The 26,988-nt window shown below is 35.3% G+C and overlaps 1 protein-coding gene and 1 non-coding gene across 2 annotated transcripts; one reads left to right on the forward strand and one right to left on the reverse strand.

Moving 5' to 3' along the window:
• The first annotated feature begins 1,180 nt into the window (after window positions 1-1,180).
• Window positions 1,181-22,706, forward strand: LOC109680482 (prostaglandin-E(2) 9-reductase-like). Its single transcript, XM_074056739.1, has 9 exons — window positions 1,181-1,336; window positions 13,642-13,809; window positions 14,619-14,735; window positions 15,563-15,640; window positions 16,315-16,437; window positions 18,162-18,271; window positions 18,524-18,689; window positions 21,096-21,178; window positions 22,456-22,706. The coding sequence occupies exons 1-9, from the start codon at window positions 1,253-1,255 to the stop codon at window positions 22,496-22,498; spliced, it is 972 nt and encodes a 323-aa protein (XP_073912840.1). The 5' UTR covers window positions 1,181-1,252; the 3' UTR covers window positions 22,499-22,706.
• LOC141417619 (U6 spliceosomal RNA) lies at window positions 12,036-12,142 on the reverse strand. Its single transcript, XR_012442271.1, has one exon. It is a non-coding gene; the product is annotated as a U6 spliceosomal RNA (small nuclear RNA).
• Window positions 22,707-26,988: the final 4,282 nt, after the last annotated feature.

Genomic DNA, 26,988 nt, shown 5'->3' on the forward strand with positions numbered 1-26,988 from the left:
TAGAGATGGTTAATCTGATTAAACTATGATATATTCATGTGTAAAGTATAAAGGCAAAACCCCTTGGACAATCAATATACACTTAAAAAATGAAGGACAAAAAAGATAAAACAGGTCCTATCTGGGGCAGAGAGGAGAGGAAATGGAGAGGGTGAAGGAGTACAAATATGGTCAATGCACTTTGCATATGTATATAAAAATTGAACAATTAAACTGTTGAAATTGATGAAGAATGATGCCTGGGGTATATCTAATTAAGACACATTGTAAAGACATATGTAAATGTTACAATGAAATACCTCTGCACAGATAATATGTGCTAAAAAAGAATTACTATTAAAAATCTTATGTAGGTTCCTAAAAAAAAGGTACACATATGGTACAGCCACACTACTTCTAGATATATACTGAAAAGATTCAAAGTCAGTCTACTATAGAGATACCTGTATACTCATGTTTACTGTGGCACTATTCACAGTAACAAAATAAGGGGATCATCATAGGTTCAGTCAATGGATGAATGTATCAAAAATGTGGTATACATACACAATGGATTTTACTCTGCTGTCAAGAAAATAAAATTATGATGTTCATTGGAAAATATGTCGAAGTGGAGGTCATCATATTAAATGAAATATACCAGTTCCACAAAGATCATGTTTTTTATTTCATATGTGAAGCTACAGGTAAAGAAAATAAGATAACTGAGGTAACGAAAGTAAATATGAGTTTGCTTGGGAGGTTGTAGGGAAAGGAAAAGGGAGAGAGAAGAGAAGGGAATAAGAGAGATCAATACAGGAGACTAATATTATGAAAGTATATTATATGATATATAGAAATGTAATGATGAAACTCCTTACTATATACAAATACAGACCAATAAATTAAATAACTTTCATAAAAATAAGTGAACTGGTTCCAATTCCTTTCTCACATGTGAAATTCTTTTTTTCAATTTTGTTTCTTGAGACTTGAAAGGCTGACCTTGAATTCAAAATCTTCATACCTCAAACTCACAAGTGTTCCAATTACAGTATATTCCACCACACATGGCTGGGATAATGCTTTGACTTTACTACCTCCCCTCTCTTAGTTAACCATTGGACTAGCAATACCACTGGTTAACTATTAAACAAGGTGTGCCACTGATTAACTATTAGACAGGCAGACAGGGCTATGACTTGCAATTTTTAACTGCCCTGTGCAGGCAGCATAAGAAACAGAACTTACTTGAGCAGAGAACTGACCAGCAATGAATGCAGAACACCAGCGTGTGAAACTAAATGATGGTCACTTTATTCCTGTTCTGGGCTTTGGCACCTATACACCTGAAGAGGTAACAGTAGTCATATCATGGATGGTTCAAAACTCAATGGAGCTAGGATGAGTGGAAGTTGATATGGACTTTCATGATATCCACTTCCTTCATGACTCTTATGGGCTTACCTGGTTCTGTTTTTGCAGGCTAGAGTTATGCCATGTGCAAAACAGAAGGTATCCAGCATCAGGGTCTGATTATGTTATCATCTATTGATTATTCTGAGCATTATGGTTTCCACTATTTGAATCTGTTTTCTAGCTTGGCAGAAAAGATGAAGTCAGCAGTCAAGAACAGTGCCTGCCAGTGTCCTTGCTTGGATGTTAACTGCAATGGACATGGTTTCTTGTTTATTTTCGTAATTCAGGATATGTTTTACCTTCCATGAAGACAGGATCCAGAGAAATCAGTGTGGTAAAAGTTACTGGAGGTAGGAAGCATAAAATTAATGACAGATGGGTACTGCTGTTTTTGTTGTGGAGTTGTCTTCAGCATCCCACAATAAAAGCTGGACCTGGACTAAGAGTTCCCCATGTACCACTGTCACTACAGGGGTCAGCATTCTAAAACCTAATGGTTTTGTTAAAGAAAGAATTCAGAGGTAGATATACAGAGGGAGAATTTATATATGAGAAGGTATATTTAAAAAGAGACATTCTTATGGATATTATGAGTAGACAACTTGATAAAGAGATGTACCCTGATCTTTCAAAATTTTAAGAATTTACAATCACCGGTTAATGAGTATATTAAATGTGTTGAGTGCATTTACACCTGGGAAGTCAGGACTGGTATCAGGAAAGAGAGTAATAGGAGCTGGTGCATACATCATTGTAGTTTTATGCATGTATGCATGCATTTATTATCAGTACTTGAGATAGAGCTCAAAGCCTTGCATTTGCTATGCCGAGCCACTTACCCACTTGAGATATGCCCTCAGACTAATTGTAATATTAGAAAATAAAGCTCTGAGTTCTTACAATAAACAGAAGTGGTTTGGTTTATTTTTTCATACTTTAACAAATGAATGTTCAATTCATTATCCAAATTTGATACCAAGACAATAATTTTATTTTTTTCTATTAATGTTGTGTTGGGTGAAGGTACATTAGAGCATTTGCAAAAGTTCTTACAATGCATCAAATATATCATACTTGAATTCATCTCCTCCTCTGCTCTCTTTCATTCTCCCTCCCCCCCGCATTCCTGGAACAGTTTCAAGAGATACCATTTGCACATTTACTTACATGTGAGGACATTATTTGTACCATCTCCCCCTTCTGTAGGCAGAACCAGTTCCACCCTCCTCTTTTCTAATATTGTAGAAGAATAAACATAAAAAATAATAAGAAAAACATGGCGTTTTGCTACCGTGAGGTAAAGTTAGCTATACTGGGAGATTCCTTGTGTTGTTTTCATTCACATATATATTACAATCCAATTTGGTTTATCTCTACAAGACTTCTTCACTACTCCCTAGCCCTGTTTCCATAGTGGCCTCAGCCAGGTTATGATTACTATTTCATTGCTATACAGTGGGCTCATCAACCACATTCAAGTTATTGGTTTCCTTCCCTTGCCCTGTCCGTCCCATGTGTGGTCTCCCTTTAGCAAGAACCATGTTGTTGTAGGTCTATAATTCACATATGTGGGAGAACATGGGTTTTTTGGGCCTCTGAGCCTGGCTAACTTCTCTTAAGGTGATGTTCTCTAGTAACATCCATTTACCTGTGAATAACCAAATTTCATTCATCTTTTTGGCTGAGTAAAATTCCTTGTGTTTAAATAAAACATTTTCTTAATCCATTTGTTGGTAGTGAGGTAGCTTGTCTGTTTCCACAACCTGGCTATTGTGAATAGCGCTGCAATAAACATGGTTGTGCAGGTGCCTCTGGAGAAATCTGTGTTCCATTCCTTTGGGTATATCCCTGGGAGTGGGATTGCTGGATCATATGGCAGATCTATGTTTAGATTATTAGGAAGCCTCCAAGTTTTTTTCCAGAGTGGTTTCACTAGCTTGCATTCCCACCAGCAGTGGACTAGGGTTCCTTTTTCCCCACATCCTCATCAACACATGTTGTTGGTGGTGTTTTGATGATGGCTATTCTAACAGGGGTGAGGTGGAATCTTAGTGTGGTTTTGATTTGCATTTATTTTATGGCTAGAGATGGTGAGCATTTTTTCAAGTGTTTTTTGGCCATTTGATTTCTTTTTTTGAGAAAGTTCTGTTTAGTTCAGTTGCCCATTTCTTAATTGTTTCATTGATTTTAGGAGAGATTAGTTTCTTAAGTTCCCTATATATTCTGGTTATCAGTCCCTTGTCTGATGTATAGATAGCAAATATTTTCTCCCATACTGTGGGTGGTCTCTTCAGTTTAGATACCATTACTTTTGTTGTGCAGAAGCTTTTGAAGTTTATGAAGTTTCATTTGTCCATCCTTTCTCTTAGTTGCTGGGCTGCTTGGGTTATATTGAGGAAGTCCTTGCCTGTATCTATTAGTTCCAGAGTGTTTCCTGCTCCTTCCTGTAGCAACTTCAGAGTTTCAGGTCTGATATTTAGGTCCTTGATCCATTTTGAGTTGATACTAGTACAGGGTGATAGACATGGATCTAGTTTCAGTTTCTTGCAGATGGCTAACCACTTTTCTCAGCAACATTTATTGAAGAGGCTGTCGTTTCTCCATTGTATATTTTTGGCACCTTTGTCAAAAATGACATGGGTATAGTTGTGTGGATTCATATCCTGGTCCTCTATTCTGTTCCACTGGTCTTCATGTTTGTTTTTGTGCCAGTACCATGCTGTGTTTATTGTTATTGCTTTGTAATATAGTTTGAAGTCAGGTATTGTGATACCTCCAGCATTGCTCTTTTTGCTGAGTATTGCCTTTGGCTATTCACAGTCTCTTGTGTTTCCAAATGAACTTGAGGGTAGATTTTTCAATCTCTGTGATGAATGTCATTGGGATTTTTATGGGAGTTGCATTAAGCATGTAGATTGCTTTTGGTAGTATAGCCATTTTTACTATGTTGATTCTAGCAATCCATGAGCACAGGAGACCTTTCATCTTCTGTAGTCTTCCTCAATCTCTTTTTTCAGGAGTTTGTAATTCTCCTTGTAGAGTTCATTCACATCTTTTGTTAAATTTACTCCTAGGTATTTGATTTCTTTGAGGCTATTGTGAATGGAATTGTTTCCATATATACTTTCTGTTTATTCGGTGTTGGTGTATAGAAAAGCTAATGATTTTTTGTGAGTTGATTTTGTATCCTGCCACCTTGCTGTAGCTGTTTATCTTGTCTAAGAGTTTTTGGGTAGAGTTTTTTGGGTCTTTAAGGTATAGGATCATATCATCTGAAAATAAGAATATTTTGACAATTTCTTTACCTATTTGTATTCCTTTTATTTCTTCTTGTTGCCTAACTGCTCTGGCTAGAAGTTCCAGGACTATGTTGAATAGGAGTGGGGATAGTGGGCACCCTTATCTTGTTCCTGATTTTAAGGGGAATGGTTTCAGTTTTTTACCATTAAGTATGATGTTGACTGTAGGTTTGTCATAAGTAGCCTTTACAATGTTGAGGTACATTCCTTCTATTCCTAGTTTTCTTAGAACTTTTATCATCAAGTGCTGTTGGATCTTGTTGAAGTCTTTTCTGCATGTATTGAGATGATCAAGTGGTTTTTGCCTTTGCTTCTATTAATATGCTGTTTTACATTTATAGATTTGTGTATGTTGAACCACTCCTGCACCCCTGCGATGAAGCCAACTTGGTCGTGGTGTATGATCTTTCTGATGTGTTGTTGGATTTGTTTTGCCATTATTTTATTAAGGATTTTTGCATCAATATTCATTAACGAAATTGGCTTGTAGTTCTCCTTTTTGAAGTTGTCTTTGTCTGGTATTAGGATGAGAGTAATATTGGCTTCATAAAATGAGTTAGGCAGTGTTCCTTACCTTTCTATTTCATGGAATAGTTTAAGGAGGGTTTGTATTAGTTCTTCTTTAAATGTCTGATAGCATTCAGCAGTGAATCTATCAGGTCCTGGACTTTTCTTTTTTGGGAGGCTCTTGATTGATGCTTCAATTTCTTGTGTTATAGATCTATTCAGGTGATTAATATCCTCTTAGTTCAGTTTTGGATGGTTGTAAGTGTCTAGACCTCTGTCTGTTAATTCAAAAATTTCAAATTTATTAGAATATAGTCTCTCAAAGTAGTCTCTGATGATTTCCTGGATTTCCATGGTGTTTGCTGTTATCTCCACTTTTGCATTTCTGATTTTACTGATTTGGATTTTTTCTCTCCATGTTTTAGTCAGGTATGCCAGGGGTCTGTCATTCTTATTTATTTTTTCAAAGAACCAGCTTTTTGTTTCATTGGTTCTTTGTATGTTTTTTTTTCTTGTTGTTTTTATTCCATTGATTTCAGCCCTTATTTTAGTTTTTGTTTCCTTCTGCTTGTTTTGAGATCTGCTTGTTCTTGTTTTTCTAGGAGTTTGAACTGTAGTATTAGGTCATTGATTTGACATCTTTCTGTCCTTTTAATATATGCACTGATGGCTATAAACTTTCCTTTTATGACTGCCTTTGCTGTGTCCCATAGGTGCTGGTAGGTTGTGTTTTCATTTTCATTAACTTCCAGGAACCTTTTAATTTCCTCTTTTATTTCATCAATGACCCATTGATCATTGAGCAATGTGTTGTTCAGCTTCCAATTGTTTGCATGTTTTTTTACTGCTGTTTTTGTTGTTGATTTCTAGTTTTAATGCATTGTGTTCAGATAGAATGCATGGGATTACTTATATTTTCTTATATTTGCTGAGGCTTGCTTTGTGCCCTAAGATATGATCAGTTTTGGAGAAGATTCCAGGGCTGCTGAGAAGAATGTATATTGTACAGAAGTTGGATGAAATATTCTATAGACATCAGCTTGTTCCATTTGATCTATGGTGTGATTTAGTTCTAGGATTTCTTTATTAATTTTTTGTTTGGATGACCTATCTATTGGTGATAGAGTGGTATTAAAGTTTCCCACTACCACTGTGTTGAAGTTTATATATGTTTTTAGGTCCTTCTGAGTATGTTTGATGAAACTGGGAGTATTGACGTTGGGTGCATATAGGTTGATAATTGTTATTTCCTTTTTGTGTATTTACTCTTTTATTAGTATGGGGTGTCCTTCTTTATCTCATTTGATCAATGTAAGTTTGAAGTCTTCTTTGCCCAAGATAAGTATTGCTACTCCTATCTGTTTTCAGGGACCATTGGCTTGGTAAATCTTCCAGCCTTTCACTCTCAACCAGTGCTTATTTCTGTCAATTAGGTGGGTCTCCTGTAGGCAGCAGATTGTTGGATCTTCCTTTCTAATCCAGTTTGCCAATCAATGTCTTTTGATGGGGAAATTTAGTTCATTAATGTTTAGTGTTAGTATTGATAGGTATGTGGTGATCCCTGTCAAGTAGTTGTCTTTGTTGATTAAGGGTTTGATTGTGTGTACCTTAATCAATGTTACTCTCTACTTTCTTGCTTTTTCTTCTCCTGTGGTTTGGTATTGCTTGCCCTTTCATGGTTTTGTTTGTTTTCATTTCCTGTGTGCAGAATTCCATGGAGAATCTTTTGTAGTGGTGGCTTGGTGGTCAGATATTGTTTTAGTTTCTGCTCATCATGGAAAACTTTTATTGCTCCATCTATTTTGAATGATAGTTTTGCTGGGTACAATATTGTAGGATTGAAGTTATTTTCATTCAGTGCCTAGAAGACCTCACTCCATGCTCTTCTTGATTTTAAGGTTTTTGTTGAGAAATCTCCTGTGATTTTGCTGGGTTTACCTTTGTATGTTATTTTTCTCTCTCTCTTACAATCTTCTATAGTCTTTCTCTAGTCTCTGTACTTGTTGTTTTAATGATAATATGTCATGGGGTAGTTCTATTTTGGTCAGGTCTTTTTGGTGTTCTGGAGGCCTCCTGTACCTGAATGGGCATAGTTTTCTCTAGATTTGGAAAATTTTCTGTCATTATTTTGTTGAATATTCCTTTTGCTTGCAACTCTTCTCTGTCTTCATTGCCCATGATTCTCAGGTTTGGTCTTTTGATGGAGTCAGTGAGTTCTTGCATTTTCTTTTCACAGATATTGAGTTGTTTAATAATTCTTCAATTTTTCCTTTGATTTCCATTTCTTCTTCAAGTTTTGAGATTCTGTCTTCTGTTTGTTCTATTCTCCTTGAATGGCCTTCCATTTTGTTTTGTACTTCTCTTTCATTCTTTTTTCTGTGGTTTTTTTCATAGTGTGGGTTATTTCCTCTTTAATATTGTCAAATTTCACCCTCAATTCATTTATCTCTCTGTTTATGGTGTTCTCTGTTTCAGTTTGGTGTTTATTTAGGGCTCCTATGATTTCATTTATTGTTTCTGTGTTTTCTCATATTCTTTATTTTTGTTGTCTTGGAATTTCTTGAGTGCCTTCTGTATGTTTTGGTTGACTATGTCTTGTAACATCTCTATGAAACTTCATTAATTACTTGTAGGATTTTTTTTTCAGGGTGTTCTTGTGGGTTTCGTTGGGTTCCTTGGTATAGTTTATCTTTGTTTTGTTGGAGTCTGGATTTGGGTATCCATTTTCTTCATTTTGCTTGAAATCCTGTAGTACTTTATTTTCTGGGGGGAATGGCTTCCATCCCTTTTTCATCTACCCATATTTCCACTAGGTACTGTTTCTCTCCCTGGACTATGTGTAATTTAGTATTAGCTGCTTTACAATATTAATTCTGACAAAATCAAGAAAGAAAGAGGAAAAAAGAGAAAGAGAAGGAAAGATAAAAGAAAAAAAGAAAGAAAGAAGAGAGAAAAAAGTGAAAAAATGGGAGAGATGATGGGTGATCAAATAGCAAATCAGACAGAAGGGGAAAAAAGTCACCAGTTCTGGAACAGTAGAATTTCAGTATTAGTTGATCTGATGTTACTCCTTTAGCATCCTGTCCCGTCTGTCTGTGTCTGTTAGGCAGGTTTGGAGCCCTCCTGTGGCAGCCTAAGTAGGAGCCTAGTGGAACGGTTATCTGGCAAGCCTGTAGAGCTGTGGCTTGGTGCAGTCCAAGGGGCAGGTATCCTCGCAGGGTGGGGATGTGGCTGTCTCATGCAGAGCTGGTGCCAGGTGGGGCTGGAGGGAGAGAGAACCCGGTGGAGTGAAGCAGCATCTCCACAGGTCTATGGGGTAGAGTCTTGGCTGGCAGGCTGTTCTTTTAGTAGATTGTGGCATGGAGAAGCCTTCCACGATATAGGGATTTAGAGTGCTATACTTTCAGCTCTCATGGGTGCTTTACCTCAGCCAAGCATGTCTCCAGCATCTCAACAAAGTCCCTGGCTCATGGAGCTCATGTGGTCTGTAGCTCTGTCCTAGTTGCCATCTTGGATCTTCTTGTGGTTTTCAGCCATTTGGAAATCTTTCTTTGAAAAAGTCCTGTTTAGTTCAGCTGTCCACTTCTTTCTTGGTTCATTGATTTTGGGGAGTTTAGTCTTTTGAGCTCTCTGTATATTCTGGTTATCAGTCCCTGTCTGATATATAGGTAGCAACAATTTTCTTCCATTCTGTGGGTGGTCTCTTCCATTTAGAGACCATTTCTTTTGTTGTGCAGAAGCTTTTGAATTTCATGCAGTCCTATTTACCAATCCTTCTCTTAGTTGCTGAGCTGATGGAGTTCTACTGAGGAAGTCCTTTCTTATGCTTATTCCTTCCAGTGTATTCCCTGCTCTTTTCTGTACAAGCTTCAAGGTATAAGGTTTGATATTAAGGTCATTAATCCACTTTGAGTTGATACTAGTACAGAGTGACAGGCATCGATCTAGTTCCAGTTTTCTGTAAACAGATTATGACTTTTCCCCACAAAATTTGTTGAAGAGGCTGTCTTTTCTCCATCGTATATTTTTGGCACCTTGTTGAAAATTAGGTGAACTTAGCTGTGTGGATTCATATCTGATTCCTCTATTCTGTTCTGCTGGTCTGCATATCTGTTTTTGTGCCACTAGCATGCTGTCTTTATTGCTGTGTTTCTGTAGTATAGTTTGAAGTCAGGTATTGTGATACCTCCCAGGTTGCTGCTTTTGCTCAGAATTGCCTTGGCTATTTGTGGTCTTTTGTGATTCCAAATGAACATTAGAGTAGAATTTTCAATCTCTGTGATGAATGTCATTGGGATTTTGATGTGAATTGCATTAAACATGTAGATTTTTTTTTTTGGTATAGCCATTTTTAGTATGTTGATTCTGCCAATCCATGAGCATGGGAGATTGTAGTCTTCTTTGATCTCTTTCTTTTATGGTTTGTAGTTCTCCTTGCAGACATCATTTACTAACTTTGTTATATTTACTTACTTTGTTATATTTATTTTTTGAGGCTATGGTAAATGGAATTGTTTCCTTTTTTTTTTTTTTGTGGTACTGGGGATTGAACTCAGGGCCTCATGCATACAAGGCAAACACTAAACCACTGAGCCTAGTCCTTATATTCTTTCTCAATCTGCTCATTGTTGTTGTATAGAAATGCTACTGATGTTTGTAAGTTGATTTTGTGTCTGCTATTTTGCTGAAGCTGTTTGTGGTGTCCAGGAGTTACTGAGTAGAGTTTTTCAGGTCATTAAGGTATGAAATCATGTCATCTGTGAATAGAGATAGTTTGACTACTTTTTCACCTATTTGTATTACTTTTATTTCTCCTTCTTGCCTTATTACTCTGGCTAGGAATTCCAGGACTATGTTGAATAGCAGTGGGGAGCTTGGGCACTCTTGTCTCATTCATGATTTTTGGAGAAATTATTTCAGTTTTTCCCCATTAAGTATGAGTTAGCTATACGTTTGTCATATATAACCTTTATAATGTTGAGATATATTCCTTCTATTCTTATTTTCCTCAGAGCTTTTATCATGAAATGGTGTTGAATCTTATCAAAGGATTTTTATCTGTCTTTTGATGTGATAAAGTGGTTTTTGCCTTTGATTCTGTTAATAAGCTGCATTACATTTAATGATTTGCTTATGTTGAACCATCCCTGCATCACTGGGTTGAAGCTAGCTTGGTCATGGTTCATATATGTTGTTGGATTTGATTTGCCATTGTTTTATTGAGGATTTTTGCATTAATGTTCATTAAGGCGATTGGCCTGTAGTTCTCCTTTTTGGATGTGTCCTTGTCTGGTTTGGAGATGTCTGTAATACTGGCTTCATACAATGAGTTAGGTAGTGTTCTTTCTATTTCATGGGAAATCTTAAGGGGTGTTTGTATTATTTTTTCTTTAAAGGTCTGGTAGAATTCATCAGAGAATCTGAGAGGTCCTGGACTTTTCTTTTCTGGGAGACTCTTTATTGCTGCTTCAATTACATTACATGTTATAGATCTGTTTAGGTGATTACTCTCCTCTTGATTCAGTTTTGGATGATCATAAGTATCTAGAAATATTTCCATTTCTTATAGATTTTCCAACTTAATTGACCATAGATTCTCAAAGTAGTCCCTGATGTTTCCTAGATTTCCTTGGTGTTTGTTGTTATCTCCCCTTTTTTATTTCTAGTTTTACTAAGTCAGGTTTTTTCCCTCCTCATTTGAGTCAGATTTGCCAGTAACTTTTCAATGTTTTTTGTTTTTTCAAAGAACCTATTGTATAGTTTTGTTTTGTTTTTTGTTTTTTGGTCTCTATTTCATTGATTTGGGCCCTTACTTTTATTTTTTCTCTTCTTCTGCTTGTTTTAGATTTACTTTCTTCATGTTTTTCTAGGCATTTCAGATGTAGCACTAGGTTGTTGATTTGAGATCTTTCTGTGTTTTCAACATATGCACTCATGGCTATAAACTTTCCTCTTAGGACTGCCATTGCTGTTTCCTATAAGTTCTGATAAATTGTGTTTTCATTATCATGAAATTCCAGGAAGATTTTTAAAATTTCCTCCCTTATTATTTATTCTATGACCAACTGATCATTGAGCAGTGTTTTGTTCAACCCCCAGTGGCTTGTGTATTTTCTGCTTCTGCTTATTCTATTGAATTCTATTTTGGTCTAGTCTGTTTGGTGTCCTAGATACTTCCTGTACCTGAATAGGAAACTTTTACTTGAGATTTCAGAAATTTTCTGCTATTCTTTTGTTAAATATATTATGTATCCCTTTGGCTTGCACCTCTTCTTCTTTGATGCCCATGATTCTCTGGTTTGTTCTTTTGAAGGAGTTGCTCAGTTCTTGCTTATTCCTTTCATGGCTCTTGAGTTGTTTGATGAAGAGTTCTTCTATTTTATCTTTAATATCTATTTTGTCTTCAAGTCCTAAGATTATATCTTCTACTTGTTCTAGTTTGCTGGAGTGATCTTCCACTGTATTTTTTTTGATTAAATGGACTTTTTATTTTCAGGATTTCTATTTGATTCTTTTTTCTGAGGTTTTCCATATCTTTGTTGAACTCGTCTTTCATATCTTGTGTTGTCATATTTATTTCATGTATCTCTTTTTTAAAATTGTCTCCTTTGTTTCATTTTAGTGCTCAAAGTCCTTCTGAGTTCATTTACTTATTTCTATGACTTCTCAAGTTTTTTATTTGTGATAAAAATTTGATATTTCTTGAGTGTATCTTGTACTTTCTGGTTAACAATGTCTTGCAGTTACTCCATGAGTTTCTCAGTGATCTCATCCATGATTTCCACTTTTTTTTTTTCTGAGCCAATTTCCTTCCCTTGAACATTAGAAAGCAAAAATATGGAAATCTTCATGAATTTGCATGTCATCCTTGCACAGGGGCCATGCTAATCTTCTCTGTATTGTTCCAATTTTAGTATATGTGCTGCCAAAGCGAGCACCATGATTTCCACTTTGAGAAATTTTTTATGTGCATCACTGAACTCATTGGTGATATTTATCAATGTTCTGGGTCAGGAACTGGGTATTCATTTTCTTTACCTCTCACTAAATCCTTTAATAAATTGTTCTTTTGGGGAGTGCAGTTTTCTTACCTTCTTCTTCACATCTTTCTAATTGGTGCTGTGCAACTATGCAACTATATGTGCAACTATGTTCTTGATTGGCTAGTTGGTGATTTTAATTGCCTGTTTTCTGTCCCTTGATTTAAATTTTGTGTTGTGACTGGCTTAATTGTTAGGTAGGTTAATGTGCTATTTCTGTCCCTGGCATAGAAATGTAAATTAGAAATAACAAATTCACATTTTTCAATGCCAGGCCAGTTGTTTACATATTATGTTGAAAACACCTTGGTGAAAATATCCATAAACAGTTGGAGTTGGGGAGTGTGTAATGCTTGTTTGGTAGAGATAGAAACCTTGGTAATTAGTACAAGTGATGCTAAAAAAGGGTGGGGCAGAAAAGAAGAGTGGAGTGGGTGGGGGAAGTGATATGGGGGCTGCTGGGTTTGGGGGCCCTGTGTGTGTTTGTGTGTAGTTCTGCTGTTATAGTTGAGGGTGCTTTTGTTGGGGATTGCAGAGGACTTGGGGTTTGTACAGTTGGAATGGTATGCTTATCAGTAGGTGGTAAATGTGTAGGAAGGAGGGCTAAAGTGGTGACAGGTTGGGGAAGGCAAAGAAGGGGAGGCAAAGACAGGGGAGAGAGTAGATGAGAAGGGGTAGAAAGAATACTTAGGGTGGAGAACAATGGGTTGTAGCACAAGAAAAGGAAGGAAAGTGAATGGTCTAACAATAGGGATAAGAAAATAGTAACAGTAAAATTAATACTAAAAAAAAGAAGAGGGGGGAAAAAGACTTGGAAAAAAAAAGAAAAAGAAAACAAAAAACCCAGCTACAACAATAACAACAAAAAGTTCAGTAACCTCAGCAAAATGTTCTGGACTTATTCCTTTGTTGTCCAATACTGGTACTGGAACTTGGTATTCTGGGCTATGTGTGGAAGAGTGCTGCCCATCTTGTCAAACATCTTGGGAAGGAGACAGCTGAAGGGGTTTTTTTGTCTCACTTTCCTTGGTGTTATGGGCCAGACAAGACAAAAATTTTAGATGTTGCTTTATTTATAACTTTCCTACAGAAAAATGACTTGGTTTGTTATTCCAATTAAAGAACAAACTGAAGATAAAGGCAAAAGTTTTTCTGACCATAACTCTTTGTACCTGTGACCTCCACAACTAAGCTTTGTAGATTTCATTACTAATTATGGTTAGGAAAAGTGAAAATTCAGATAAGGAGGCAAATTTTTTGTGAAACAATTTAGCGGTTTGAGGGTGGATAACTTTGGAGTACCAAATACATTGTAGTCTTGTCAACTGTCCACTAGGTCAATGTGAGCTATGTTATATAGCATGTTATCTCCAATTCTACTTTGATTGCTCTTCTAGGTTCCTAAGAGTAAGACAATGGAGGCAGTAAAACTAGCTATAGATGCCGGGTTCCGCCATATTGATACTGCTTATTCATACCAAGTAGAAGAAGAAGTAGGACTGGCCATTCAAAGTAAGATTGAAGATGGCACTCTGAAGAGAGATGACATTTTCCTCACCTCAAAGGTATTGTTCATATGATGTATAACTGTGTAAATTAATAACAGGATGTAAGTGAAATTTATATTCATTAATTGTAATTTGTGAAAATCATTATTGATACAACTTTTATTCACATCTAATTTACATGTAAGATCTAGTATCCAAAACAGAGAAAAATTATTATTTCATATAGTCTACACAAAAATATAATGTTAAACTCTCGACTTTTCCAAGCCTCAATTCCATGGACCATCATGTAGCATGGGCTATAAATTCAGATAAAACTATGATATCATTATTATTTACTTATCACCTGGATGACTTTCTAAAATTTCTTATCACTCAGAATATTTGTTTTTAACTTTATACATATCAGAAAACAGTAGAAGACTATTTCAGGATAGCAAAGAAGGTATAGGTAAATTGTGTTGATTTGGGTGCAGCACATTTAAGTTGATGAAAATGTGTTTTTCTTCAACTATGAAAATGAAAGGATACTAATTCCATTATGATATGAAGAGATGAGATAATTAGTCTCATAACTTTATAAACTGCATGAAAAATAACTCAGAGATTAGATATTATTATTGCTTGAAGAATATTTATCTCTTGAGGAATTTACTTCATTCTTTAATAGATTGATTCACAATAAGCAAACATATAATGGAGTTCTTCTGGACAGGTCAGATCAAAGTGCAAGACTGATAACAATATTTTTCCCTGTGAGCATCAGTTTATATTCAGTACAAAATGTGTGAATATTTAGTGAAATAAGTGTCCAAATTTGCATCATTTACTAATCCAACACATATTGCATTCTTTGCCCTGTGAAGCTTTGGTGCACTTTCCACCATCCAGACCTCGTCCAACAAAACTTGGAAAGATCACTAGAAAAACTTAATTTGGACTATGTTGACCTTTATCTTATTCATTACCCTGTGCCAATGAAGGTAAGTTACTTGAATTACTAAACCTAATTAAGTTTGTCTTTGGGCATGACTTCTTTTATAAATTTACATAAATTGAATTGTATATTTTAGAAATTATTCAAGGTAGAGTCTAAAAAAGAGCTTCCTAGATTATAAAATAGACAGTTTAAGTGATGGCTAGATTTAAAGATTAAGAGTAATCTTCAAAAATGACTATTTTTATGCATGCCTTATTATCTGAGTTATTAGAATTTTGCTTCAGTTTTGTTCCAGCTTTTTGTATTGATGGCAAATGTAGCCTTGAGACAGTAAAAGCTTCATTGTCATTAACAACTGAAAGCTTATCTGCATCTCCTATAATCCAAATCAATTTTGCATACAACCTGAACTGAGCATGTTTGGTTCATAAGCATGCCCTTGAACTAAAGGTATTCTGGTAGCTAAAGAATACATATTGTTTAGACTAGGTCAAGATTAAAATCAATTATTACTGTTGGCCAAAGCCATGCAACTACTGAATTTTACAGTGACATAGATGCATTTCACTAGATAAAAGTGTGGAAATAGGCATTGTAACAAAGATTAAATAGCAGACCTTATTAGGGTGAGTGTAAATAATTCTTTAATTATGCATGAAATTGACATAAGAGAATGGGGAAATTCAAACATCTAAAGATATTCCTTACAACTCCACATGCAATCCATTTTGAAAGTATAAGTATGTGGATTGGTGTTCCACATGTTTTCATGGATGTTTATTATCTTAATCCTAGCTATATCTAGGAGCATTGCTATGGGTGAGACACATGGGTTTGGTGAGAATAATGTAATTACTACTTCTATTCCAGCCTGGTGAGGAGCTTTTTCCAACAGATGAACATGGAAATTCAATATTTGACAAAGTGGATCTCTGTGCCACATGGGAGGTTAGTGACTACATGAAGGAGACACAATACAGGAAGTTAGGAAGAGTGTGGTCAAGTTATGTTTCTATTTTAGAGAATAGGATATATTTCTAGAACCACGGGTTCTAGAAATTCATTATGATTATAAGGGTGTTTTTATGGAGTGATGGAGAAAAATTACTACATTACTAGAATATATTGCAGAGAAATGGAAAATTGTGAACCATAAGAAAAGGCATCTTTTGCCACCATAATCAGTAACATTTCTGATTCCCTGATTAAGACACAGGAATTTGTTTTCTGGCATCACTATCTCTTCTATTATCTTTATCATTTACTCTACTTCAGAATCATTGTCATTTCTAGGCAGTGTGCTTTTTTTTCTTTTTGATGCCCTATGGATCAAATCCAGAGGGGATGGGGCGGGGGGGTAAGGGAGGCGGGGAGAAGGGGGCAGAAATGACCCAAACATTGTATGCACATATGAATAAAAATAATAAATAAATAGAAATAAAAAATAAAGATTGGAGTATTTTAATATTTAAAAAAAAAATCCAGGGCACATGTTAAGCAAGTGATCTACCACAGTGCTCCATCCCCATGTCTTGTCAGTATTCCTTTTAATAATTACACCTTGCATTTATATTGACTTAGCAAACTATACAAATGACTCTTCATAAATTCTTCCTCCTTAGGCCATGGAGAAGTGTAAGGATGCAGGACTGGCCAAGTCCATTGGAGTGTCCAACTTTAACCGCAGGCAGCTGGAGATGATCCTGAATAAGCCAGGACTCAAGTACAAACCTGTGTGCAACCAAGTGAGGACCCTCAGTCTCTACTACATTCTTGTTTCTGTATTACTGCCAGATATCCACTTGCTATATTCTCATTTCATCTTATTTTGTGGAACAGAAGATTCCATCAGCAATGGGCATCTCAAAGGATATAGAAGATTCCCAGTTGCACTGCTGTGATAAAGTCTTAGTGAAAACAGAGGATATGTTAATGCCCATTTACACAGAATCTATAGATATACACTCAATGCACAAGACAACAGTCATTAATCATACTTCTAATGAAATATTAACTTATTTCTGATCTGTGAAGAATAACAGATACTGGATGGGTGATGGTACTATAGAATGAGCTGTATATAGCAGGGAAGTCCATGAAAACATGAAATGAACTTTACAAAAGGATAGAGTGAAAACAGGATAGGTTACTGGTAATGGTGTATGTGGAGTTGAAATTTTTGAATCATTATTTTCATTTTAATTATTCTGTTTTCTTTGCAGAGGTTTTAGTATACAAACAAATGTACTCGTTACATCAGTTTATACCTGAAATTATTCTTGAGAGACAAGGAACTTAATTCTTTCCTTTTCAAAATCAATGTTCTAAAAAAGGAGTTAAGGAATAACCTCCATCAGCAGGGGAAATATTTTTTTCTCTCTCTTTCCGTAGGGCTATTCCTATGAACTCATGAATTTGTATTTACTACATGTGCTAGAATGGATTTCAGTCATTATTGTATTTGATGCACTAATCTCACCAATTGTCACCAGCAGAAAGACATCAAATGGGTTCTTTTGTCTTTCAGACTTCCTATCATGAAAATTCTTGATATGTTGTTGAATTTGAGGCCGATGTTTCAGATAGATTTTTTGAACCAGAATTGTTATTTATCATGGTTCTGTGTAATACAATCATGGTATTTTCTTTTTTGGTGGTACTGGGGTTTGAATTCAGGGTATCACACTTGCTATGCAGGTATTCTGCCACTTGTGCTACTCCACCAGCCATTTTGTGTTGGTAATTTTTGAGATAGAAAGTCTTTTGATATCTACACCAGACTGGACTTCAATCCTCTTACTTGTCCTTATCCCTAGAGGATAAGGATGATAGGCACACACTACTGTACCCAAACATTGCTTAAGGTCGGGTCTCAAAAACATTTTCCCCCAGGTTGACCTTAAATCATGAACTTTCCATTATCTCTCTCCCAAGTAGATGGCAATACAGACAAGAGACACCATACCAAGCCTGCAAAATGGAGTCTGGTTCTGTATAGGAAAGTTATTTTATCCCATACCACTGACAAAGATAAGAAATTTACTTTTAAAGAAAAACATTACTGGCTGGGTGTAGTGGCTCAACTCTGTAATCCTAGCTACTTGCGAGGTAGAGATTGGGAGTATCATGGTTCAAAACTAGAATAGGCAAAAAATTCATGAGAACCCGTATCAATGAATGGCCTTGCAGTGTGACAGACTCCTGTCATCCCAGTTATATGGACATGACCATGTAAGTGTCATGGTCCTGATATACCTGGGTTCAGAGAGGAGACCTTATTTGAAACAAAAGGAGGGGGTAGCTGGTTTTGTGGCTCAAGTGGTAGAGCACTTGCTTAGCAAGTGCAAGGCTCTAAGTTTAACCTTCAACACCAGTAATATTGATCTTTTCAATTCAAAGGTAATGTTGCATACATTTTAACAGTTAATACTTCTTCTTTCCAACAACCTTTTATTTTGGCCATCTGTAGGTTGAATGTCATGTTTACCTCAACCAGAACAAACTGCTGGATTTCTGCAAGTCAAAAGACATTGTGCTGGTTGCCTATAGTGCTATGGGAACTCAACGGCCTAAACGATGGTAAACAGAACAGCAGGGTGACTCCTTAAAACACCACAATAGATGAAATATTTTTAGTTCTATACACATGCTCAGCTTTTTAGGGTTAATTCTGTATTGGGTCAGACAAGAATTTGCACTTCTGAGAAAATCCTCAAAGATAACTTCTTGCTGTTTCTGGGTCTAGAATGGATAAACTAATGTGTTTTGGAATCCTCCTATAAAGCCAAACACTTAGCCTCTGGTGTTCAGGAAGTCTGCCTTTTCTTCCAGGGTGGACTCAAACGCCCCTGTTCTCTTGAATGATCCAGTTCTTTGTGCCATGGCAAAAAAACATAATCGAAGTCCTGCCCAGATTGCCCTTCGCTACCATCTGCAACGTGGGATTGTGACCTTGGCCCAGAGTTACAAAGAAAAGGAGATAAGAGAGAACATACAGGTGCCATGGTGGGGGGGCGCTGTGTGCATCCAGATCACTTCATGGTATTCTTCACATTTGTATTTCCTTGAAAGCTTAGTACATTTGAGAACCAAATTATTGCCCCTAGCATTTCTTCAGCATGTGAGATTTCAGGGGCTCTTGGAAATCCTTTCTCTTACACTGCAGCAGAGAGATAGCATAACCAAATGAATTAAGACTGAAGATAGCACAGAGATTTGGGTTTTAGCACGAAGTCAGTCATATACTGTATATTCCTGTACAAGAGATATTTTTTAACAATTATTTTCTGAAATTAGATGTTTGGATTAGGTGTATTTTTATTCTATAAATTATTATGGTTATATATTTTTATTTCCCTGTATATTTATATTTTAATGTACTTATTCATTTGATTTTCTCCTCTGCTCGAGTGCAACTGTCTTGCTCATTTACCTATGTTGATAATATATTTATTTTCAAATTGAAGACATTTGTTATATTATTATCCACAGGAATTGTAAAACAAACCATACAATAGGTTTATTATTAAGAATGCTTATTTAGCTCATGCCACTATGGTTTGACAATTTGTCTTAGTTCAGCCTGAACTCTGTGAAGATCTGTATAGGCTGGGTTTGCTCATGTATTTCCAAAGAACTCTCATATATTTGCAGGGCAATGAAGTCTCTCTGATCATGGTATGGTTTGGGCTGTTGCCTACAGTTCCTAACATGTATATAGTTTTCATTTATCATGCAAGCAGTGTAAGCTTTACCTCTTCACATAGGTTTACAGGAAGGCAGTTAGTATATACTTACAAAGTCTTTAAGGCCTAGGTTCAGAATAGTCACATCATTGCTTTTCTAAATTCTAATGGATAATGCAAGATACAAGCCATGTAAGTTTCAAGGAATGGGGAAATAGGTAGCACCTCCTAATGGAAGAACTTGCAAATTTATGTAACAAAGATGGGGGACTCAGAAAAATGGATTATTTGAGGCATTTCATATTCCATTTGCCACATTCATATGTTCTCAATATTGTTTTTGAGATTTTGATGTATTTATTGAAATGTCTGCTCCAAAATTATGTTTTTATTCTATCTTTAGGATATTTTCATGAACAAACTCCCTTTTCTTCTTGTAGTCTTCATGCCTTTAGTTTGTTATTGATGACATGTTGTTCCTTATGTTGGGAACATAATATTCCACTGTACTGTCTTACAAATGTGCTGTAGCCTTTACTTCCAAACAGTTCTCTTATTCAGTTGCAGATTTTAAAAACTATGTGAAATAAAGATCCAAATACACATATATTATTTTAAAAGGATTATTGAATGCTCTCAGTAAGAATAATGATATTTTTGGCTTCTTTCTTGTCTTCAATTGTCTTATTTCCTCTCTCTGATCAGATTTGCACACTTTCCTTATATTTCCTATTATTTAAAAATATCTTGGTTCTTTTAGATGAATTGTTCTGTTATATAAAATTTAAAATCACTTTATCAAATTCCACATGGATTAAGTTTTTAAGTATTTAGGTATCTAAGTCCTTGGATATTACACTGAACCTGTCAACTCATGTGTTGAAGTCTGGTTTTTTGAAATAGTAATCTATGATTATGATTTGGGTTTTTGATTATTAAGTGGTTAAAATATTTCAAAACAAAGTCCATTAAAGAACTTGCATATATTCCATTAGATTTTTCATAGAAGAGTGATTGTTTTGATAATTTGCAAATTTAAATAATGTTCAATGAAATCTTCTTACACGACTCAATATTATAATGTTGATCTCTCTCTCTCTCTCTTTCTCTTTCTCTCCTACTATTTCTTGGAGTTAAAGACTTAATAATATATTTGTTTCATTGTTACAGACATTAGTGAAAATTGCTTTGATGTTTAAGTTGTCCAAATTAGTAATTGCATTCACCTTCAAATCACATTTGTTCTTTGAATATGACATAATTAGTATGTGTAAATAATTCTTTACTTAGATTATGTTGACAAAAGCATTGTTCACATTTTATCTATTCATTGATGGATATAGTTTAACTCAGAACATGAAAATTACTGAATAATTTTGTGCATTTCCCCACTTTTCTCTAGAATATTGTAAACTTTCATATATAGGATCTTATAGTCTTTGAATAATATCAGCCTTGTTTCTGATTCTGCTACTTTTGAAATCTCCCTTTATGTATAGTGCTGTACAGTTTCAATACTTCTCAAAGATTTATTTTTCTTTAATTCACCTGGTAATCATTGATGATTTGAGTGTTTTGTTTGATATTTTTAATAGCTTTTGGAAATGTTTTAGATATTTACATATTGCTTTTGCTTCATTAACTCTGATTTACTTGAATTTTCAAGATTGGCAAATACACAGTCTAAATATGCTAAAATATTTCTACTTGTGTGGCAGGCTTTTGAATTCCAGTTGCCATTAGAGGACATGAAAGTTCTAAATGAACTGAACAGAGATTATCGCTATGCTCCTGCTGAGTTGTAAGTAACTTTGGCAAATATTTTTCTTCAACTTATTTTAGTTTCAAGTCTCTCCCTTCTTTTTTGGTCATGTATGTGAGAATCCAAACATTGCATTTGCCCCTTGAAAGCCTTCCATTGAGACAGTCAAAAGATTATTTGTTTTTGAGTTTTTAAAATATGGAAATCAGAAATATGTTTTTGAGAAAAGAGATTCAATGCCACAAAAAAGAATGTGAAGGAAAAGCTCCATTGTTGAAGACTGTATATAGTTATTGAAAATATTTTTCTTTCTTGTTCAAAGTTCATAACTCTGACACTGAAGATACATAACTGTGGACAAACAAGGAACATATATCACTTGTGCCGTGGAAATTTTAATTCATAATAGCAGTAAATGTGATAGTATTTGCAAGAGGATTAGAAAATCCAAAATAGCATGTGCTCAAAAATTGGTAGATGCATTATCATTGCTAATATTTGTGTTATTACAGAGAGAAAAGAAGGCTAAGGTAGATACATAATGCAATGAGACAGTGTGACAGTAATCAATAATTCTTGTCACCCATTAAATATTTTAATAGGTAAATTTTTTTATTATTTTATATTTTGTATTATTATTAAATTATAGAGATCTAGCAATTATATGGTATGTTCCTTGGACACAGATGTCCATCTTATAAATGGCATTTTTTCAATATTTTAATATAATAAAATATTTTGCATATCATGGGCAATGAGTAAATTAAAAAACAATTAATAAAACATTAAAATGGAAGAGAAATTACTCGCTGTAAACTGTACCCTCTAAAACATTTTTTGTGTTTTTTCAAAATGTGGACTTGTGGGCTGGCTTAGTGGCTGAAGTGGTAGAGTGGCTGCCTAGCAAGTGTGAGGCCCTGAGTTCAAACCCCAGTACCAACAAAAATTATGTGAATTTGCAAAAACATGAAATGAACAGTTCAGTTGCTCCTTTCCTTGAGAAATTGAAATAAAAAAGGACTTTTTTTCTTTGCTTTGGTAGCTTGACAGTCATAGCTAAGAGCAAAGAATATGTATGAATGTTTATCTCTGTGTGTTCTGTTTTAGGCAAGGGAATATGACTGGAAAAAATGTAGTTATAATATCTTTAAAAACATTTTCTGTAAGAGGTCATGTTCAAGAACACTACAATGGCAGATGCTATACTAGTCAGAATAAAATAACTTTCACAATATTGGTAGTGCTATAGAATCTGCATGTTTACTTTTGTAGAATCATCAAGCCCATAATAAACATTTTTTTCTTTCTGATTTCAGCATTGCTGGACACCCTAACTATCCATTTTCTGATGAGAGTTAACATGGAGGACTTTGCTGTGATTTCCAGCATCACTCCCTGTATGTGAAGAGTGGTGTGAGGGACATTTCAGAAGCTTCTGATTGGATACATTCTTTTTGTTCACCGCTTGCTATTTAGCAACTGATGCACCTAAATCCATGAAATCTTGAAGATATGGAGTTAAATTTGCATAACTTTTTGAAATAAACATAAAGTTGGCTTCCCAAAATATTCTTCCCTAGTACTATCTCTAGTACTTGCGTATTTTGTTTCGCTTTGTCTCAGTAAGACTCAAAACTGATTTGACTAGCGGTCTATGTATAGGGGATGGGGAGATGACAATAGTTACTTTTTAATGTTTTTGTTATTTTTGGAGAAAGGATCACATTATGTAGCTTAGGTTGGCCTTTCACTTATGGCACTTTTTATCCAGTTGTGCAACTGCTGGAATTATTTGTGAGTATCATCATGCTCAGCTGACAATAGTCTTTTAATGCACATTTTAAGAGTGGAAGAAGATAAAGCTCCAGGGAAGTAGATGTTAGCAGCCATTTATCAATTAGTTTTTCTCAAACCCCTGAGGTAACATAAACCTAAACCACACAGCATTTACTTCATGTGTCTCAGTAGAAAAGGTAAGGCATGTATTGTACTGATGACCAGCAGTTCCAGGGCTCCCTTTTACAGCTCCATATCACACTTCCTGGAACCTGAGGAGTGTTATTCCTGAAGGAGGGTTGGCTAGGGTGGTGAGAAGGGAACCAGTCTGAAAGGATGAAGAGGAACATAAAGGATGGTGTTGGGTTAGGAAATGGAGTTGAACATTCTCTTCTTGGAAAATGTTCTCAGATGTTCTTTTGATAATTGAACTCTGCAGACAAAAGAGAAAGGGAAATATATAAAGTGATATCACTAACATATTGAATGAGGAAACTCTCAAGCTCTTCCATGGAAACATTAGGAGTACATTTGACAGTGGTCAATTAACATTAAACAGGTTCTGGAAAGGAGTGAACTATTTATGTCAACAAAGTAAAACACCAAGTCAAGGAAAATGGGATTCAAAATAACAAGAAAATTCACTGTGCTTTTACTCAGCATTGCCAAAAGCTGCCTAGCAGAGTGTGCTCTTGGTCTGCAGAGAGTAGCAATAGGTTTACCAGTTTATTTCTTCAAAGCAGAGTAATGGGACTGAAAGTTACGATATATAGCTTTGTATAGTCACTATTGCTTATCCTGTTTAGCCCTAAATTTATGAAGATGTATCATAATTGGGCTGTGCATTTCATTTCTCAAACTATTTGCTTTGTTTTCCCTGGCCTGGATGCACACTAACCTCATAGATGCTAGTGAAATTAGATGACGAGCCTCCATTTATGGTGCCATTTTTAACTACATTAGAAATTATTTGTCACAAAGTTTTGTGTACCATAGAAAATGAACTTAGATTTTCTTTTCTTTTGAGAAAATGATGAAGACAATGACCATCAGCCTTTTCCAAAGCATGGAAGACTGTTGATGATACTACATGGTTTGAGTAGAAAATGGAGGCCCTTTTTGACATCACTGCCTCTTCTGCATCATTTCTTATGTAATATTTCTTAATCTTTCAATGAGCCCTTAGATTCACAGAAGCTTCTGCTTTCAAGGAAGAGAGTTAAATGTTTTTTTCCTAATTCTAAGTCTGTTTTGATATGTGTAAAATGTAGTGAGTGGAGGAATTACAAGGAAAAGTTTAACTTTAATGTCCAGTTTTGTTTGGAAACAAATAGGTTAAAAACTTGTATCATATTGGCTTCACCCTCACAAAAGTGTTTATTTTCATAAAAAGAATCCCAAATGAAGAGCAAGCTTATGGTGTTGTCTACAGGGTTCAGAGAGTCCAGAATTTCTCCCATCTTCTTTTGTCTCTTTTCCACTTCTGTGTGCCGATGTCATTTTCTGGCTATGTAATATGTCAGAGCACAATACTGCAGTATCAGCCACCTTCTTTTAAAACAGCCTTCTTAGAAAAAGGGATTCTTCCCCTCTCATGGAGCATTGGCTAAGAATGGGTCAGAGCCCTCTTTTCACAGTGACCACAAATTCACACCAATGGAATCAACACAAGTGACTGAAATTCATAATTTGAAGAAAAAAGAAATGTTCCCATGTGTTGACCATTGAAATAATAGTGGGAAAATTAGGCTTTAGATTTCAGCTTTCTAATCTTATAAAAACTTCTAAGTGCTTAGCAAGCTTTATTTTTGTGTGTGTGGTACTTGAGTTTGACTTGAGGTTTGAACTCAGGGCTTTGTAGTTTCTAGGCAGGTGATTTAACCCTTGATCCATGCCTCCAGCTCTTTTTGTTTTGGTTACTTTAGAGATGAGGTCTCACCAACTTTTTTACCTGGGCTGCCTGGAATGGTGATCTCCTAATGTCAGCTTCCCCAGAAGTTTAGGATGACAAGGCATGTACCATTGTGCAGGTTTATTGGTTTAGATGGTGTCTCATAGTTTTTGCCTGAACTGTCCTCCAACCATGATCCTCTTGATCTCAGCCCCCCACCAAGTAGCTAGAATTATAGGTGTAAGCCACTCATTCCCAAATTGGCATGCTCTTGAAGCCTAGTGATAACTATGTTTTACCATAGTTCCATAGTTCCAGTGATTTTGACTCCATTGGACAAGGACTCCAATATCAGGTGGATTTTTAAATAAGAACTAACACCAATGCTCCTGTAAGTACTCCACATGATAAAAAGGGAATGAAGCCTTCCACAATTAACCCATTAAACTGGTATTACCATGATAAAAAAACTAAATAAAACACAAATAAAAGAAAACTATAGATCAATTTCCTTGAAGAACATAGATTCAATAATCCTCATTAAAATACATACAAATTTACTTCAATTACACATTTAAAAGATAGTGTACCAGGGTCAAGTTGATTTCATTTCACAGATACATTGGGAAACCAATTAAGCAGAATAGAGCACAAAATTAGAATAAAGACAAAATTCACATGATCATCCCAAAGATGTAAAAATTGTCTCTGGCAAAATTCAGCATTCCTTCATGACAGAAATCCTGAAGAAACTAGAAATATAAGGATCATACCTCATTATAATGAAGGATGTATATAGTATACTGACATCCAGCACACACTGAAAAGGGAAAAACTGAGAGCAATGCCTCTAAAATCAGGAACAGGACAAGGGTGTCCACTCTCTCCATCATATTCAAGATAATGGTCCATTGATTCATTGCCAGAGTAATCAATCAAGAGGATCAAACAAGAAAGGTAACAGCCAAAATTTTTCCATTTGTAGATGATATGATCCTATACTTAAAGAACCCTGAACAATCCACCAGAAAATTTTTGGATATGATAAATCCTTTTTATAAAGTAGCAGGATACAAAACCAATGTACAAAAATCATTTGTTTTTTGTGTACATAAAGAATGTGCTGAGGAAGAAATTAGGAAAATAATGCATTGATGAAATGAGTGTGTCCCCTAAGCTATTAGATGAAATACTCTATAGATGGTTGTAAAGTCAATTTGATCAGTGATTTGCATAACTTTTAATAACCTTTGATGACTGTTTGTCTGGATGATGCAACACTTGAGAGCATGACATTGAATTTACCCACTTTGAGGTTAAACTTGATTGTCAACTTGACTGGATTGAGATTTGCTTTGGAGCTATGGGAAGCACCTCTCTGAGTGAGTCTGTGAGGGCATTTCCACAGAGGATTAAATCATGAGATATTTAATGTAATGAGTAGATTAATCTCTTATTGGATTCACAATATTATGACATTATTGGGAGATGTTGAAAAGTATAAGGTGGTGCCTAGTTAAAGGGCATAACTTAGTAGGAACTACATATTGCCCTGGAACCTTTCTGAACTCCTTTTGCTCTTCTGAGAGGTGAACAGATTCTCAAACACACATTCCAGTTACCATGATATTCTGCCCAAAAGCATGGGGCCAAACAGTTATGGACTAAGCACTGTGAAACTGAGCTAAATAATCTTTACTCTTGTATGTCATTTCCATCAATCCTTTGTTACAGAAACAAAAAAGTGACAAATACACCCACTAGTGGGACCTTGCTTCCTTTCTACATACTTGTGTTTGTTTAAAAGATTGACTGCTTTGATGTTGGGTGCATATAAATTTATAATTTTTATATCTTCTTGACAAATTCTTCCTTTGAAAAATTTATAGTGACCTTAATTATCTCTTTCAGCTGATTTAATCATAAAGTGTCTTTTGAAAAAGAACAGTAAATCTACTTCTTACTTTCAGATGCAATTTGCTTAAAATATAATTTTTCCTCCTTTAACTTTCAGTTCATAAATGTCACTGTGAGTTAGGTGAATTTAATTTTAATTAAGATATTAATTTTATTTTAACATTTTACATTTAAAAATAACAATTGTATTTTAATGGTGAATAATGTGAGCTTGTATTCTATGTATATATTGTAGAAAGTTTGCATCAAGTTGATTAACATATTT

The sequence above is a fragment of the Castor canadensis genome, chromosome 15 (assembly GCF_047511655.1).
Source record: "Castor canadensis chromosome 15, mCasCan1.hap1v2, whole genome shotgun sequence".
Lineage (NCBI taxonomy): Eukaryota > Metazoa > Chordata > Mammalia > Rodentia > Castoridae > Castor > Castor canadensis.

What these genes read in the sequence shown, in the direction of transcription:
- LOC109680482 (XM_074056739.1), top strand. Translation starts at nt 1,253, where the DNA reads ATGAATGCAGAACACCAGCGTGTGAAACTAAATGATGGTCACTTTATT. An exon ending in ACAAACCTGTGTGCAACCAA is followed by an intron (nt 16,438 to 18,161) that starts GTGAGGACCCTC and finishes GGCCATCTGTAG; the next exon opens with GTTGAATGTCATGTTTACCT. An exon ending in CGCTATGCTCCTGCTGAGTT is followed by an intron (nt 21,179 to 22,455) that starts GTAAGTAACTTT and finishes TTCTGATTTCAG; the next exon opens with CATTGCTGGACACCCTAACT.